The sequence below is a fragment of the Leptonychotes weddellii genome, chromosome 10, assembly GCF_054177405.1.
Source record: "Leptonychotes weddellii isolate Sample4059 chromosome 10, ASM5417740v2, whole genome shotgun sequence".
Taxonomy (NCBI): domain Eukaryota; kingdom Metazoa; phylum Chordata; class Mammalia; order Carnivora; family Phocidae; genus Leptonychotes; species Leptonychotes weddellii.
The window spans coordinates 68,843,230-68,859,571 of NC_138378.1; the positions used below are offsets into that span (position 1 = coordinate 68,843,230).

A 16,342-nucleotide genomic window follows, 5' to 3' on the forward strand; every position below is an offset into this window, starting at 1 on the left:
AAACTGAACAGAAGGAAATACTTCTTAACTCATTCTATGAGGCCAAAGTCTTCATAAGAATAGAAAATTACTAAGCAGTATTTCATAAATGACAAAAAGTCCTCCAGAAACTATTAGCAAATCAAATCCAAGACCATACCGAAAGGATTATTCACTATGACCAAGTAAGATTTATCCCAGGAATTCAAGTGTGGTTCAAAAAGAGAATTAGTCTAACACATCATTATTAATCAATGGAAAAAAGCCACATGGTCATCTTAATTGACGCAGAAAAGCCATCTGACAAAATCCAACACCCTTTCATAATAAAAATTCTTGGAACACTATGAATAGAGGGTAAACTCCTTAACATGATAAAGGATATTTATGAAAACCCCACAGTTAACAGCATACTCAATGATAAATGACTGATTCTCCCCACAGGATCAGGAACAAGACAAGGATGCTCACATTTATCACTGCTATTCAACACTATACTGAAATCCTAGCCAGAGTTATTGGACTTTACCCCCCACAAAAAATTTAGTGCATCCAAATTAGAAAAGATGTAAAACTGTTCAAAAATGACACAATCTTATATACAGAAAAACCTATATATAAAAAGCTAGAACTAAAAATCAAACAGACAATGTAAGAGTACAGATCAACAAGCAAAATTCAGCTATGTTTTCATACGCAAGCAATTACTTATCTGACAAGGAATTTAAGATAGCAATTCCATTTACAATAGCACACAAAGAATAAAATACAACTGATCCTTGAACAACACAGAGGTTCGTGGCACTGATTCCCTGTGTGGTCAAAAAGCTGGGTATAACCCTGACTCCCAAAAACATAACTATCAAAAGCCTATTGCTGACCATAAGTCTAACCAAGAACATAAGCCAAAAACCTAAACCAGAATACCAGTAACATAAACAGTTAACACATATTTTTTATGTTATATATAATATATACTGTACTCTTACAATAAAGAAAATGTTAAGAAAATTGTAAGAGAAAATATACTCACAGTACTATACTGTACTTCCTAAAAAAAAAAAAAACCTACATGTTTGTGGACCTAGACAGTTCAAACCTGTGTTATTCAAGGATCAAGTGTACTCAAAAATGAATCTAACCAAAGAGGTGAGGGATGCCTGAGTGGCTCAGTCGGTTAAGCATCTGACTACGGCTCAGGTCAGGATCTCAGGGCCCTGGGATCGAGCCCTATGTGGGGCTCCATGCTCAGCAGGGTGTCTGCTTCTCTCCCTCTCCCTCTGTCCCTACCCCCGTTCGTTCTCTCTCCCAAATAAATAAATAAAATCTTAAAAAAAAAACAAAGAAGAGGTGAAATACTTGTATACTGAAAACTACAAAACACTGCTCAAGGAAATTAAGGTTTAAATAAATGGAAAAACATCCCATGTTCATGGATAGAAAGACTTAACATGGTTAATATGTTAATACTACCCCAAAGCGATCTACAGATTCAACACAATCCCTTCAAAATTCTAAGAGTCTTTTTGGTCAGAAATGGAAAAGCCAATCCTCAAATTCATAGGAAATTGCAAAGAGTTCTAAAAGCCAAAACAATCTTAAAAACAAAACAAAACAAAAAGAACCTGTGAAACCTACAAGAAAACAAGAGTAATTAGAACAGTATAGTATTAGCAGAAGGACAAATATACAGACCAATGGAGTAGAACACCCAGAAATAAACTTGCACATAAATGGTCAACTGATTTTCAACAACAGTGCCAAGACCATTCGATGGAGAAAGGACAGTCTCTTGAACAAAAGGTGCTGAGAAAACTGGATATTCACAAATTATTTACCTTACACCATACACAAAAATCCAGTCTAAATGGGTAAGAGACCTAAACTCATGAGATAAATACATAAAACTCTGCTAAGAAAACACTGGGGAGGGGCGCCTGGGTGGCTCAGTTGGTTAAGCGACTGCCTTCGGCTCAGGTCATGATCCTGGAGTCCCTGGATCGAGTCCCGCATCGGGCTCCCTGCTCAGCGAGGAGCCTGCTTCTCCCTCTGACCCTCCCCCCTCTCATGTGCTCTCTCTCTCTCATTCTCTCTGTCTCAAATAAATAAATAAAATCTTAAAAAAAAAAAAGAAAACACTGGGGAGAATCTTCACATTTGATTTGACAATGGTTTCATCACTAGGACACCAAAAACACAGGCAACAAAAACAACAGATAGTTGAAATTCATCAAAATTAAAAGACTTTTTTGTGCATCTAAGGATACTTGATCATTATTTTAAGTAAGCTCTACACCCAAGGTGAGACTTGATCTCACCACCCCCAAGATAAAGAGTCCCATGCTCTACCAACTGAGCCAGCCAGGTACCTCAGAATCTAAGGATACTTTAAAGAAAGAAAAAGAAAACTCACAGGAGTTGGAGAAAATATATGTAAATTTTATCTGGTAGGGAATTAACATCCAGAAGGTAAAAAGTAGTATTAAACTTAACAAAAAACTCCCAAACAACCCAATTCAAAAAAAGGGCAAAGGACCTGAATAGACATTTCTCAAAAAAAGATATACAAATGGCCAGTTAGCACATGAAAGGGTGCTCAAGTCATTAGTCATTAGGAAATGCAAATAAATGCAAATTTAAGCCACAGAGAAGTATCACCACACTCCTACTAGAATGACTACATTTTTATTTATTTAAAATATGGACCATTTCATGAATGTGAGTGTCATCCTTGTACAGGGGCATGCCAATCATTTTAGTATATGTGGTACTGAAGCATGCACCTAAATTTTTTTTTAAAAGGCAACTAACAAGTGTTGGCAAGGATGATAAAATACTGCAGTCACTGTTGAAAGTTTGGTAGTAAGTGAAAAGATTAAAGAGACAATTACCATAAGACCCAACAGTTCTTTTTTTTTTTTTTTTCTTTGAGAGAGAGAGAGAGAGAAAGAGAGAGAGAGCGCGCTCATGAGCATGTGCAGCAGGGCGGGGGCGATCCCAAGCAGGATTCATGCCCAGTGCAGAGCCCAATGCGGAACTCAATTTCACAGCCCTGAGATCATGACCCAAGCCAAAATCAAGAGTCAGACGCTGAACCAACTGAGCCACCCAGGCACCCTTATGACCCAGGAGTTCTAACCCAAGTATATATACAGAAGAACTGAAAGCAGGGACTCAAACATATGCTGTACAGCCACGTTCATAGAAGCATTATTCACAATAAATAGCCAAGAGAAAGAAGCAACTCAGATGTCCATGCATGTAGAAATGAAAACATTAGGGGTGCCTGGTGGCTTGGTCAGTTGAGCATCTGACTCTTGGTGTCAGCTCTGGTCATGATTGCATGGGTTGTAGGATAGAGCTGCTTCGAGATTCTCTCCCTCTGCCCCTCCCCACACACTCTCTCTTTCTCTCTCTCTCAAATACTCTTAAAAAAAAAAAAAGAAATTAATACATTAAATGTGGTATATACAAACCATGGAATATTTGGCCATAAAAAAAAAATTTTTATATAGGTGATAACAGGGATAACCCTCAAAAACACTGTGTGTAGGAAGTCAGACAAATATTTTATGATTCTACTTAAATGAGGTACCTAAAATAGGCATATTCATATAGACAGAATGTAGAATATAGGAAACCAAGAGCTTAGGGGAGGGAAAAATTGACAATTATTGTTTAATGGGTACAGAGTTTTTGTTGGAGATGGTGTCAAAGTCTTGGATATAGACTGTGGTGATGGTTACACTACATTAAATGTATTTATGGCATTGAACTGTACAGTTACTATTGGTTAAAATGGTAAATTTTATGTTAATATTTATATATTTGTATCACAATAAAAAAAACTAATGAAGAAAATAAGAGAAAAAGTAAATATATGTGTTAAAAGGCATCATCCCAAAACTCAAACTACTAATCATGTCTACTACAAAGTTTTGAGGGGAAGTAAGAGTGGCTTTGGTATCTTACATCCAGTCAAACACTTCAAGTACAAAGAAAACAGACATCTCAAGTATGTCGTAACCCAGAATAGAACATCCACAAACTTCTCTTTAGGGAAAACAAAGGCTACTCAGTGAAATCCACAAGAATAAATACTCATTAATTCTGGAATGAAAGAAACAGAAATGAGGAAAAAGGATTGGTGGTGGGTCATATACTTAAATACAAAATTAGCATTAAACAACTGTAGAAATTATGGTTCTAGTGTAGAATTTAAAACATAATTTGATAAAGTACAAATAATACAGTAAAAACAGGGAAGTAGAAAATGAGAAAAGATAAATAATGAGAATTCTCTCATCTTCTGTAGAAGAGAATCAATCACTGTAATTTAGAATGAAAAGAAACAAACCCACAAAGAAAATGAGAGTTAATAATAGATACTAGATTTCAACAAACTTCTGAAAGACTAAAATGAAGGGAATGCATTTTAAAACGTACAGGTAGAGAAGGGTATAGCTCAAAGTAATTTGTGAGTAAGCAGCAGAGGAGGTAAGTTAACCTTCCCACTGTAACTGGGAAAGCTCCTGGACTCAGAGACCTAGATCTGATGGACAGCAGGAGATATGGAAATAAAAACAGGATTTCACTGAATACTCTTAATAACTGTATTTGTTAGCCATGAGTCAGAAAAATACAAACAGCCAACTTATTTAATTCTACCCATCTACCAGGGCTCTCCCCTGGGTAAAAAATTATATAAAACCATGCTTTTAAGCACAGATACTGGTATCCCTTTTCACTCTCTCTTTTAGAAGTTCCACAGGCAGAAAGCCTAGTGACTCTAATGAGAAAAATATGAGTTGTTTTATCATTACTACGCCTGAAAATGTTTCCAAACAGGAGTCCCACTTGAGAAAGCTCTAATAAAAAAATATTTCACAACAGCCAAGAATACCTAGACCACTTATCTAGTCATCTTTCCTAAATATGAACGGGTAACAAAGGCATACATGAAGACACCCAACAACATAAAAAAAGCACACATCTCATGTTAAGAACTCCTAAAAAGGCAGGAAGGAAAGAATTCAAATCTCTAAGATGTAACACAGAAGGATATTACAGTGCCCAGATTCTAACTCAAGTAGAGTCATAACTTCACATGCTAGCAGCATGTCTCATAAAGCAGTAATCTAAATGTGTATACAAGTCACATGCTGAAGCTAATAAGCACTCATATGGGAATAAGCTTCTAAAATTAGTCATCACTAATCCTTTTGAGAATCTAATGATAATTATGTGCATAAAGCACATCTGAATCAGATGACATTTATGTCCTACTAAATCCTAGAGAATCTGACTTTTGTCACTGACACAAAGATCTCTCCCCAAAAACTTAGCTCTATATTAAGATAAAATTATTATTCAGTAATTTACATGCATTTATACAAGCGTTCAAATCTGGAAAGCATTTAACAATAAATTCTAATAGAATGCAAGGATTCTGAAGGTATTTTTTGATGTCCTATGACTAAAACATTTTACAGTGAAAGGGTCTGTAAGAGGGAAATATAAAGGTAACCAAATCAAACCAGAATAGGTAACTTTAAATGGCAGAGAGTCATTTAAATGTCAAAATATTTACTTTATATACTAGTCTCTGTATTTACTGAGAAACTAATATACACACGTAAAAGTTTCAAAGTTTACATAAGCATAGACAATAAAAAGGAAGTCTTCCATCTATCCCAGATCACTTACCCACAAATAAACCTATTAAAATTTCTTCTATATTTTTCCAAATAGTTCCAGGCATTCATAAGCACACACTGCATGTATATACATGTAATACATATACATATATATATATATAGATGCAGCCTCTTTTTATAACTGTTTAAATACACATTGGGAGAATACACCGTATATATGGGATTTTCTCTCAATAAAAGATTACCTATGCAGTGTTTAGTAAAACTGTTTTGTACATATTGTTCCACGTGAACACAATACAGCACCTTCAGTCCTTCTCATGACTACAAAGGATACTATTATATGAATTTCCCAAAACTTATTAAAATAGTCCTACAGTGACATTCCTTTTCTGCTATATGGTCAATGCTGTAGCGAACATCCTCGTGTACATGTATATACAGAATTACAGAAATAGAACTGCTATATTGCTTCCCAAAAGCTATACCACACTGTGGTCAATATAACGCATTACTAAACATAATGGGAATTACCCAATAAATGAAAATGCCATTACATTATTTGAACTTACATTTAATCACAAAGATAAGCATTTTTCAAAAATTTATAAATACTTTTTCTATCAATTTCAAATCCATTTGTCACTTTTGCTATTTTCTCCTTGGATTCCAATATAAGAGTTACGATACAAACAATGAAAAAAGCAGCAGCCAATCCAATTACTATGAGTGAAGTGTGTGTGTGTGTGTGTGTGTGTGTGTGTATCTCAGGGAGCAAAGTGACCTCAAAAACTTACTCCACGTGGGAGGAAAAAAGACTAAGGTAAAACTGTATGAAACTAACCAACCCCAGACTTTGAAATTAATTACATTTAGCACTCAAATTCTTAAAAAACTCAAAATGTAAAAATTCCTGATAATTCTAAATTTGTGGTAGCTTCAGAAGTAAAGTAGTAACAAACCGCAGAAAGTCCCAATTAAATTAAACCTGAAAATATACTTATTTTATATAATCTTTTATAGATATTTTAAGTTTTTGCAAACTGTATCATAGATTATGCCACAATTTTTAATTACTCCCTTACTAGGTCACTTCAAATTCTTGCTAGGGCAAAATGCTAAAACCTTTAACAGGCCATACTACCAGTTACCAATTTGATGAACTTCAGTTTCAATAAAGAATGCTCCACTATTCCTAGCTATTTATTCTGTAATGATACACTTATCATTATTCTATTCTCCTAGTCTTGCTCTGAACAAAATAAAAATTTTAAATCTACTAAAATGCATAAAATTTTCAGAAAATTTCCCTTTGTTCTGAAAGTGCTTCTTTACTGAAATGACAGTAATGTATAAATATACAGTATTAAATATGGGAAGTAAGAAAAGGTATTGAAAAATTACCACAACCAATCTAAGATGTAAGGTCTCGAGATGCATAATTATTATCAAAAATTTGAAACTGTTCATATAAAAAGTGTATGAATATATGAAGTAATCGGGGGCGCCTGGGTGGCTCAGTTAGTTAAGCACTGCCTTCGGCTCAGGTCATGATCCTGAAGTCCCAGGATCGAGTCCCGCATCGGGCTCCCTGCTCAGTGGGGAGCCTGCTTCGCCCTCTGACCCTCCCCCCTCTCATGCTCTCTCTCTATCTCATTTTCTCTCTCAAATAAATAAATAAAATCTTAAAAAATATATATATATGAAGTAATCGACTATAATGGAAAAAAGAGAAATATAATGGACAAAGTAAGTATAATGGGAAAAATGGCTATTATTATAGCAATAATATAACTGAAATTCCTAAGAATAAGCTTAATATAAAATAAAACTTATATACAAGGAACTTTAAAATTTTGAATGATACAGAAGAAAATAAACAGTGTTAAGCTCTGGACAGGAAGACAACTTTGATTCTCTTCAAATTCACCATTATTACAATTAAAATTACAATATTTTTAAAGAATAAGTCAATGCTAATATTTACATGAAAAAACAGAAAAATTCTTTATTTTTTTAAGAATTTATTTAAGAATTTATTTGTCAGAGAGAGAGAGAGAGCACAAGCAGAACTGCAGGCAGAGCAGGCAGAGGGAGAAGCAGGCTCCCCGCTGAGCAAGGAGCCCAACATAGAACTCGATCCCAGGACTCTGGGATCATGACCTGAGCTGAAGGCAGATGCTTAACCAACTGAGCCATTCAGGCATTCCCAGAAAAATTCTTTAAAAATATATAAAAAAGAACCAGCCCTGCCAGATATGAACAAATACTCAAAAAAAAAAAAAAAAAAGTAAAGACATTAGTATAAACCCATGATCAGCAAATGTTTTCTTAAAGGGCCAGACAGTAAATGTTTCAGGATTTAAAGTGGTAAGTATTATATATACTATATAAATATACAAGTACTATACTCTGCCACTGCAGTATGGAGGTAGCCACAGGCAGTATGTCAAAGAAAGTACAAGGCCATGTTGCAAAAAATATTTACAAAATGAAGTGGCCAGCCCCAAAAGCCTTGTTTACCAAGCCAAAAGTTTACCAATCCCTGGTATACAGATCATGACTGGATATACTGATAGGTCAGTCTACAGACTCCAGAAACTGACCTAGTCAAAATGAAACTGGTATCTCAATTCAATAAGGAAAAGAAGAATTACTGAACAAGTGGAATGGGGACAACTACATAACAAAAAAAATGGGTAAAAAGTTAGATAAATGACATCTTGAACCAAGAAAAACTCCAAATGGATCAAAGACTAAAATATAGGGTCGCCTGGGTGGCTCACTGAGTTAAACGTCTGATTTCGGCTCAGGTTATGCATGATCCCAGAGTCCTGGGATCAAACCCCATGTCGGGCTCTCTGCTCAGAGGGGAGGCTGCTTCTCCCTCACCCTCTGCCCTTCTGCTCCACCCCCACCCGTGCTCATGCTCTCTCTCTCTCTAGTTCTCTCTCAAATAAAAATCTTAAAAAAAAAAAAAAAGACTAAAATATAAAATTGAAACAGGAAGGAACTAAAGGAGAACTTTCTTATAACTTTAGAGTGGAAGAGGCATTTCACACCATAAGAAAAATCCACAGGACATAAAACAAATTCAACCACAAGTTTGAAACCACAAACTTGAAACTGAACACCAAAAACCACCTTAACCAAAAGACATCAAAGTAGAAAATAACTCTTAACACAGACACAAGTCCAATTTCACGGATATATAAAGGTCTCCTACAAAAAAGAAGTAAAGTAAAATCACTGATAAATGACAAAGAATATCAACAGACACTCCCAGTAAAGGAAAAAAAAATGGCTCTTAAACACAAAATTTGCAATTTGATTCACATAAACAAAATGCAAATTTAAAATACACATTTCACCCATCAGTTTAGCAAATATCAAGAAGTTTAAGGACACAACATACTGAGGAAGATGAGGGAAAACAGGCATTATCACACCATTATGTACCACAAGTAAATCGAACAGATGCTTTAACCAAACAATTCTCCTTAAAAGATAAATCGTTTGCATACAGATGAAATGAACATGTTAAAACTTATTTTAGCATTGTTTATAACAGAAAAGACTGGGAAAAAAATAATGCCTATGAATGGGAATTGGTTAAATAAATTACCATACATGCATGTACTAAAACACTATGCCCGCTTTAAAACATTGGTGTTTTATATACTGATATGCAATAATCTTGACGATAAATAAATGAAAAAAAGCCAAGTCCACTTAGTATGCAACATTTGTAATAAAGAGGACCAAAAAAAAAAAAAAAAAGAAAAAAAGCTTTCAAGTCAGCTATTTATGTAGAAAATCTATGATGCACCTCAGAAGAATGGTATTCCTGGGAAACAGGGACCCGGGGGGGAGAATACATAACATATATTTTATATTTATTTTTTGGATTTTGAACCATGTAGATATATGCTTATTCAAAAAACTAGAGAAAACAGTATAAGAGGAAAGAAAAATACCAATACAACATTCAGGATAGAAAGGTTTACTATATCAACAAAAAAATAATAGGTAAATGTCTCTTAATAAACCAAGATGGTTTCATGTAGAATGTCCAGTTGACTGACTCTCATTTCCTTCAATTCTACCCGTAATATAGTAAGACATAGACTCTCAAGCCAGACTCCACAGATCCATGCCCAACTTTTTCTATGTCTCGGTTTATTTAGCTATAAACTTAGGATAAGAGAACTTACCTCATAAGGGAATAAAACACTTAGAACAAATAATAAGGAAGCACTTAATAAATGTGTGCTTTTAATATTACCTGTGCTGCAGCCCAAATGCAATCAATATGCTGAGTACTCAGTCTCCCTTCCGCTGCCAAGAAGTTCAAAATCACTTGGCACTGTTTGATAATCTGGAAAAGAAAAACTTATTATAGCTAATTTTCTAAAGTACTGTTCTCTTAATAGAGCAGAGAAGTCATGTAATTGTCCACAAACCTCAATATGTAAATTTGGTCCAAATATATGCTCTACCACATTGTTGCTTATAAGCCAGTCTGCAAGTTCTTTTGCAATGGACCTAAAGTCAAATAATAAAAACAGTTAACACGTTAAAAAAATTATTAATATCATTTTTTCCCAAGCCAAAAAGGCAGATTCAGTTGAAAACCTAAATGTTTTTTAAAGGTGAGTTTATTTATTTATTAAGTACGCTCCATGCCCAGTGTGGAGCTTGAACTCATGACCCTGAGATCAAGAGTCACAGGCTACATGCTCCACCATCTGAGCCAGCCAGGTGCCCCACAAAACTTAAATTTGACCACAAACAAATTATAAAGAAGTGATTATAAACAATTAACTGGTTAGAGTACCACGAAGAACAATTAAAAGAGTGGTGCCTGAGTAGCCTACGCAGTGGGTTGGGTGTCTTGACTTTCGGCTTTGGCTGGGGTCATGATCTCAGGGTCATGGGACTGAGCCCTGGGTTGGGCTCCACACTCCACATGGAGTCTGCTTGAGATTCTGTCTCCCTCTCCCTCTGCCCCTCCTGCTCGTGCTCTCTCTCTCTCTCTAAAATAAATAAATATTAATTTTAAAAAAAAAACTAAAAGAAATGGTAATATTGCCTGAATTTATAAAGCAAAGACAAATATGGAAAGATAAGGAGTACACGGGTAAAAATACCAAGTGTAACAATAAGCAACATATTTTCTCATTCTAAGACTTTGCCTTCCCACTTTTTAATTTCCACAGTAGACATTTCAGCATTCAGGGAAGGTTTCCCAATATGCCCTCTACAATAAGATAACATCAGAAAAATAGGTTACCAAAAGGGTTAAAAAAAAAAAAAAATTCTCTAAAAGCCAAACTGAAAGTCCCCTGCCTGATATTAATAAGGTGATTAAGGTAATTAAGTTATCCCTAAATATATCAATTGATTGTGCAGAACAACTTAGTTACATTTATCAACATCTCATTCTCCATTTCAAAAAGTAAACATCTTACAACACTTGTAGATTACCCTTCATTTTTTAAGAAGAGCTACCAATTCTCTTTTAGAATTAATAACTCACTGGCATAGAAGTTAACCTATTTTATTAGTTTTACCAATAAGTGTGAGTTTATCAGTTGTCATTTACACCTTTGAGATATACATGACATGTAATATACTGAACACACTTAAAGTACACAGTTTGATGAATTTAAGCTTTAGTATACATCTATGAATTCATCACTACTATCAAGATAACAAACATACACATTAACCCAAAAAGTATCTTTAAGCCTGTCATCCATCCCTTTTCCAGTCCCCACAACCACACTCCTCAGTGATCTGCTTTGTTATTACAGTTTCATTCTCTAGAATTTCATGTGTAAAAAAAGATATACTACGTAATTTTTAATCTGGTTTCTTTCACTCAGCATAATTTCTCTATTTTGCTTCATTTAGAAATATCCCATTGGTTTAAGTTCCAACAATTATGAATAAAGCTGCTATAAACATCTGTGTGCAGGTTTTTGTGTAGATATAAGTTTTCAACTTCTCTGGGTAAATATCAGGGAGCACAACTGCGAGGCCTATGGTAAGAGTATGTTGAGTTTTGTAAGAAACTGCCAAACTGCCTTCCAAAGTGGAATGCACTCCCATCAGCAACAGATGAGAGTTCTTGTTGCTCCACATCCTTGTCAGCATTTGGTGTTATCAGTATTCTGAATGTTGACTGTTTAACAGACGTGCAGTGGAATCTCAATGATGTTTTAATTTGCATTTCCCTGACTAAAGAGGATATTAGGGCATCTTTTCACGCACTTGTCATCTGTGTATCTTCTATTGGCAAGACGGCTGAGAAAATCTTTGGCATACTTTTTAATCAGATTGTTCATGTACTTACTGTTAAATTTCATGATTCTCTGTAAATTCTGGATTAACAGTCCTTCATTAGACATATCTTTTGCAAATATTTTTCCCCCTGCCTATGGCTATCTTCTCATTCTCCTGACATTATCTTTCACAGAGCACAAGTTTTTAATTTTAATGAACTCCAGCTTATCAATTCTTTCTTTCATGGATCATGGTGTTGCATCCCAAAGGTCAGTGCCATACACAAGGTCATCTAGGTTTTTTCCTATCTGCTAGGAGTGATATAGTTTTGCATTTTATGTTTGTGTGTATATTTTGAATTAGTTTTTATGAAGTGTATGAGATCTGTGTCTAGATTCTTTCTTTTGCATGTGGTTGTCCAATTGCTTCAATGCTGAAAAGACTATCTTTGCTTCATGGTATTGCCTTTGCTTTTCTGACAAGGGTCAACTAACTATACTTAGATGGTCTATTTCTGAGCTCTCTATTCTGTTCCATTGATCTATGTCACCAATACCACATTGTCTTGATTACTGCAATGTTACAGTACATCTTGAAGATGGGCAGCATCAGTCCTCCAACTTTATTCTTTTCCTTTCCATATTGTCTTGGCTATTATGTGTCTTCTGTCTGTCCAAATAAACGTTAAGAGTTATTTTGTTGATATCCAGAAAATAACTTGCCAGGATTCTGAGATTTCAATGAATTTATAGATCAAAGTTGGGAAGAACTGTTATCTTTACATTTTCACATGTTCTATCCATAAACATGGAATCTCTCTCCATTTATTTAGTTTTTTGGTATCTTTCATCAGAGTTTTACAACTTTCCTCATAGAAATTTAACAAAATATGAAGATCTATACCCAAGTATTTCACTTTTATACTGCTGACATAAATGGTATTGTATTTTAAATTTCAAATTTCAGGGGTGCCTGGGTGGCTCAGTCAGTTAAGCATCTGACTTCAGTTCACGTCATGATCTCAGGGTCCTGGGATCAAGCCCTGCACTGGGCTCCCCACTCAGCGGGGAGTCTGCTTGTCCTTCTGCCCCACCCTGCTCATGCTATTATTTTTTAAAAATAATAAATTTCAAATTTCATGTGTTCAATACTGATATATAGAAAAGAAAATGAGTTTTCATTAACATTGTATCCTGTAACCTTGCTGTCTTCACTAGGTTCCATGAGTCTGTCAATTCTTTCAGATTTTCTATATAGATGATCATGTCATCTCCAATCAAAGACCAATTTCTTCCTTCCCAATCGGTGTAACTTTTATCTCCTTTCCTTGCCTTACTGCGTTAGGTAGGATTCCAGTACAATGTTAAAAGACATGATGAGAACACACTTTCCTTGTTCCTGATCAGAAAACCTCTGAGGTTCTATTAATATGATGTTACCTGTAGGTTCTTTATCAAGTTGAGGAAGTTCCCCTCTATTCCTAATTTACTGAGAGTTTTTATCTTAAGTGTTCGAGTTTGCCAAATGCTTTTTCTTTATCTATTCATATGATTATGTGATTTTTCTTCCTTAACACCTGTTGATGTGATGGATTACATGAATTGAACCAGACTTGTATACCTGAAATAAAACTCACTTGGTGTGGCATATAGTTCTTTTTATACATTGTTGGATTTGATTTGCTTCTATTTTATGAAGATTTTTGCATCTATGTTCATGAGACATACTGGCCTATAGTTTTCTTACATGTCTTTGTCTGGTTTTGGTATTAGGGTAACTTCTTCCTTAAATTCCTTCTTTAAATATTAGGTAGAATTCACCAGTGAACACATATGGGCCTGATGCTTTTTGTTTTGCAAAGTCAGTAATTCTTTTGGGGGGGGGGCAGGAGAGAGAGGATCTTAAGCAGGCACAGAGCCCAATAATACAGTCAGACGCTTAGCCAACTGAGCCACCCAGGAACCCCAGCGAAGACAATATCTTGATTCAATTTCTTTAATAGATACAGGTTTCTTCAGATTGCCTATTTCTTTAAAAACATTTTTAAGTGGCTATTTAATGAAAAAAGTAGTGATAAGTATATTCTGAGTGAAAGAAAATAGGCTTCAAAATAAGACTTGACATGAGAGCTCCCATATCTTCCCATCTACATGAATTATACATAGAAAAACTGGAAAGATGAAATAACTTATCTTGCTTATACATATAAGAATTAAAAAAGCCATTTAAGAGATGCCTGGGTAGCTTAGTAAGTTAAGCATCTGCCTTCAGCTCAGGTCATGCTCCCTGGGACCAAGTCCTGCATCGGGCTCCTTGCTCAACGGGAAGCTTGTTTCTCCCTCTGCCTGCTGCTCCCCCTGCTTGGGCACTCTCTCTCTCTCTCCCCTCCTTCCCCCCGACAAATAAATAAATAAATATCTTTAAAAAAAAGGCCATTTAAGTCTAAAGAGAATAAAAAGCTATGAATTAGATATATAGTCCTCAAAAGGTAAAAGATCAAAATAAAACTACTGTTGTCCCCCCACATGCACGTTATCTCTAAAATAAATAAATAAAGGGACGCCTGGGTGGCTCAGTTGGTTAAGCATCTGCCTTTGACTCAGGTCATGATCCCAGGGTCCTGGGATCAAGTCCCGCATTGGGCTCCTTGCTCAGTGGGGAGCCTGCTTCTCCCGCTGCCTGCCACTCCCCTTGCTTGTGCTCGCGCACTCACTCTCTCTCTGATGAATAAATAAAACCTTAAAAAAAATTGTTTAAAAAAATAAGTAAAATAAAATCTATAAAAAAAAAAAAAATGGGGCACCTACGTGGCTCAGATAGGTAAGCATCCGACTCTTGATTTTGGCTCAGGTCATGATCTCAGGGTCATGGAATCAAGCCCTGTGTCAGGCTCTGTGCCCAGCACAGAGTCTGCTTGTCCCTCTCCCTTTACTCCTCCCCTCGCTTGCTCACTCTATCTCTAAAATAAATAAAATCTTCAAAAAATAAAATAAAACTACGAATGATATATTTTACCTATTCCTGGATAGCCCTACAAAAGCTATGAACCATGAGATAATTCTCTGGCCTGTGTAACTTACAGAAAGACAATTCAACAACTAATTATAAAAAATAAACCTCATTCCTTCAGTACCTTCAAGGATATTATAAGGAAACCCACGGACTCTTCTAATAATACAGAGTTGTAACTATAACTTAGCCAAGGATAGAACTGAACAACTTTTTTTTTTTTTTTAAAGATTTTATTTATTTATTTAAGACAGAGACAGAGAGCACATGAGAGGGGGGAGGGTCAGAGGGAGAAGCAGGCTCCCCGCCGAGCAGGGAGCCCGATGCGGGACTTGATCCAGGGACTCCAGGATCATGACCTGAGCCGAAGGCAGTCGCTTAACCAACTGAGCCACCCAGGCGCCCAACTTTATCAATCACAACTATTCAGGGCTCTGGAAACATACATATAAGTGGACTCCCAGAAGGAGTGGGCAGAGAAAAACAAACAGAGACAAAACACCCCCAGAAATTATGGCCAAAATGTCCCACTCTGATTAAAAAAGAAAAAAATTCAACTACACATCCAAAAATCACAACAAACTCCAACTAAGATATATATACAAGGAGATACACAGCTAGACTCATCATTAAATTGTTAAAAGCCAAAGATGAAGAGCAAAATCTTGAGATCAGAAAGAGAAAATGAAATGTGTGTACAAGGGAACCACAGTAAGTTTAATAGCTGGCTTCTCATCAGAAACAAAGGAGTAGAGCTATACTGGAACAATATTTCCACATTTTACTAAAATTCCATTATTAATCTGAAGTAAAGACTAAGCAACTAAGATGCATTCTGTAACCTATAATGTAGTCACTAAGAAAATAATTTTTCAGATATTAAAAAAAAAAATCAATGGGATTAAAATGGTATACTAGGATAAAAACAGTAGAGAAACAGAAAAACAAAAAAGGTGGCATATAGAAAACCAAAAGCAAAATGGAAGACGTAAATCCAAATACAGAATGACATTAAAAGTAAATGGATTAAATACTCCAAAACACAGAGATGGAGGCGCCTGGGTGGCTCAGTTGGTTAAGCTACCGCCTTCGGCTCAGGTCATGATCCTGGGGTCCTGGGATCGAGCCCCGCATCAGGCTCCCTGCTCCTTGGGGAGCCTGCTTCTCCCTCTCCCTGCTGCTCCCCCTGCTTGTTCTCTCTGTCAAATAAATAAATAAAATTAAAAAAAAAAACGCAGAGATGAAACAGATGAATGGATAAAGAAGATGTGGTATATATATGATGGAATATTATGCAGCCATCAAAAAAGAAATCTCGCCATTTGCAACAATGTGGATGGAACTAGAGGGTATTATGCTAAGCGAAGTAAGTCGATCAGAGAAAGCCAAGTATCATATGATCTCACTGA

The 16,342-nt window shown here is 35.7% G+C and overlaps 1 protein-coding gene across 1 annotated transcript in view; it reads right to left on the reverse strand.

The window, feature by feature from the left end:
* Positions 1 to 16,342, reverse strand: part of USP34 (ubiquitin specific peptidase 34) — a 182,963-nt gene that overhangs the window by 134,238 nt on the left and 32,383 nt on the right. Inside the window, exons 8-9 of the mRNA XM_081797278.1 lie at positions 10,100 to 10,181; positions 9,922 to 10,014 (exon numbers count right to left, since the gene is read on the reverse strand). Coding sequence (XP_081653404.1) covers positions 9,922 to 10,014; positions 10,100 to 10,181 — 175 coding nt within the window. The remainder of the gene's footprint in view (positions 1 to 9,921; positions 10,015 to 10,099; positions 10,182 to 16,342) is intronic.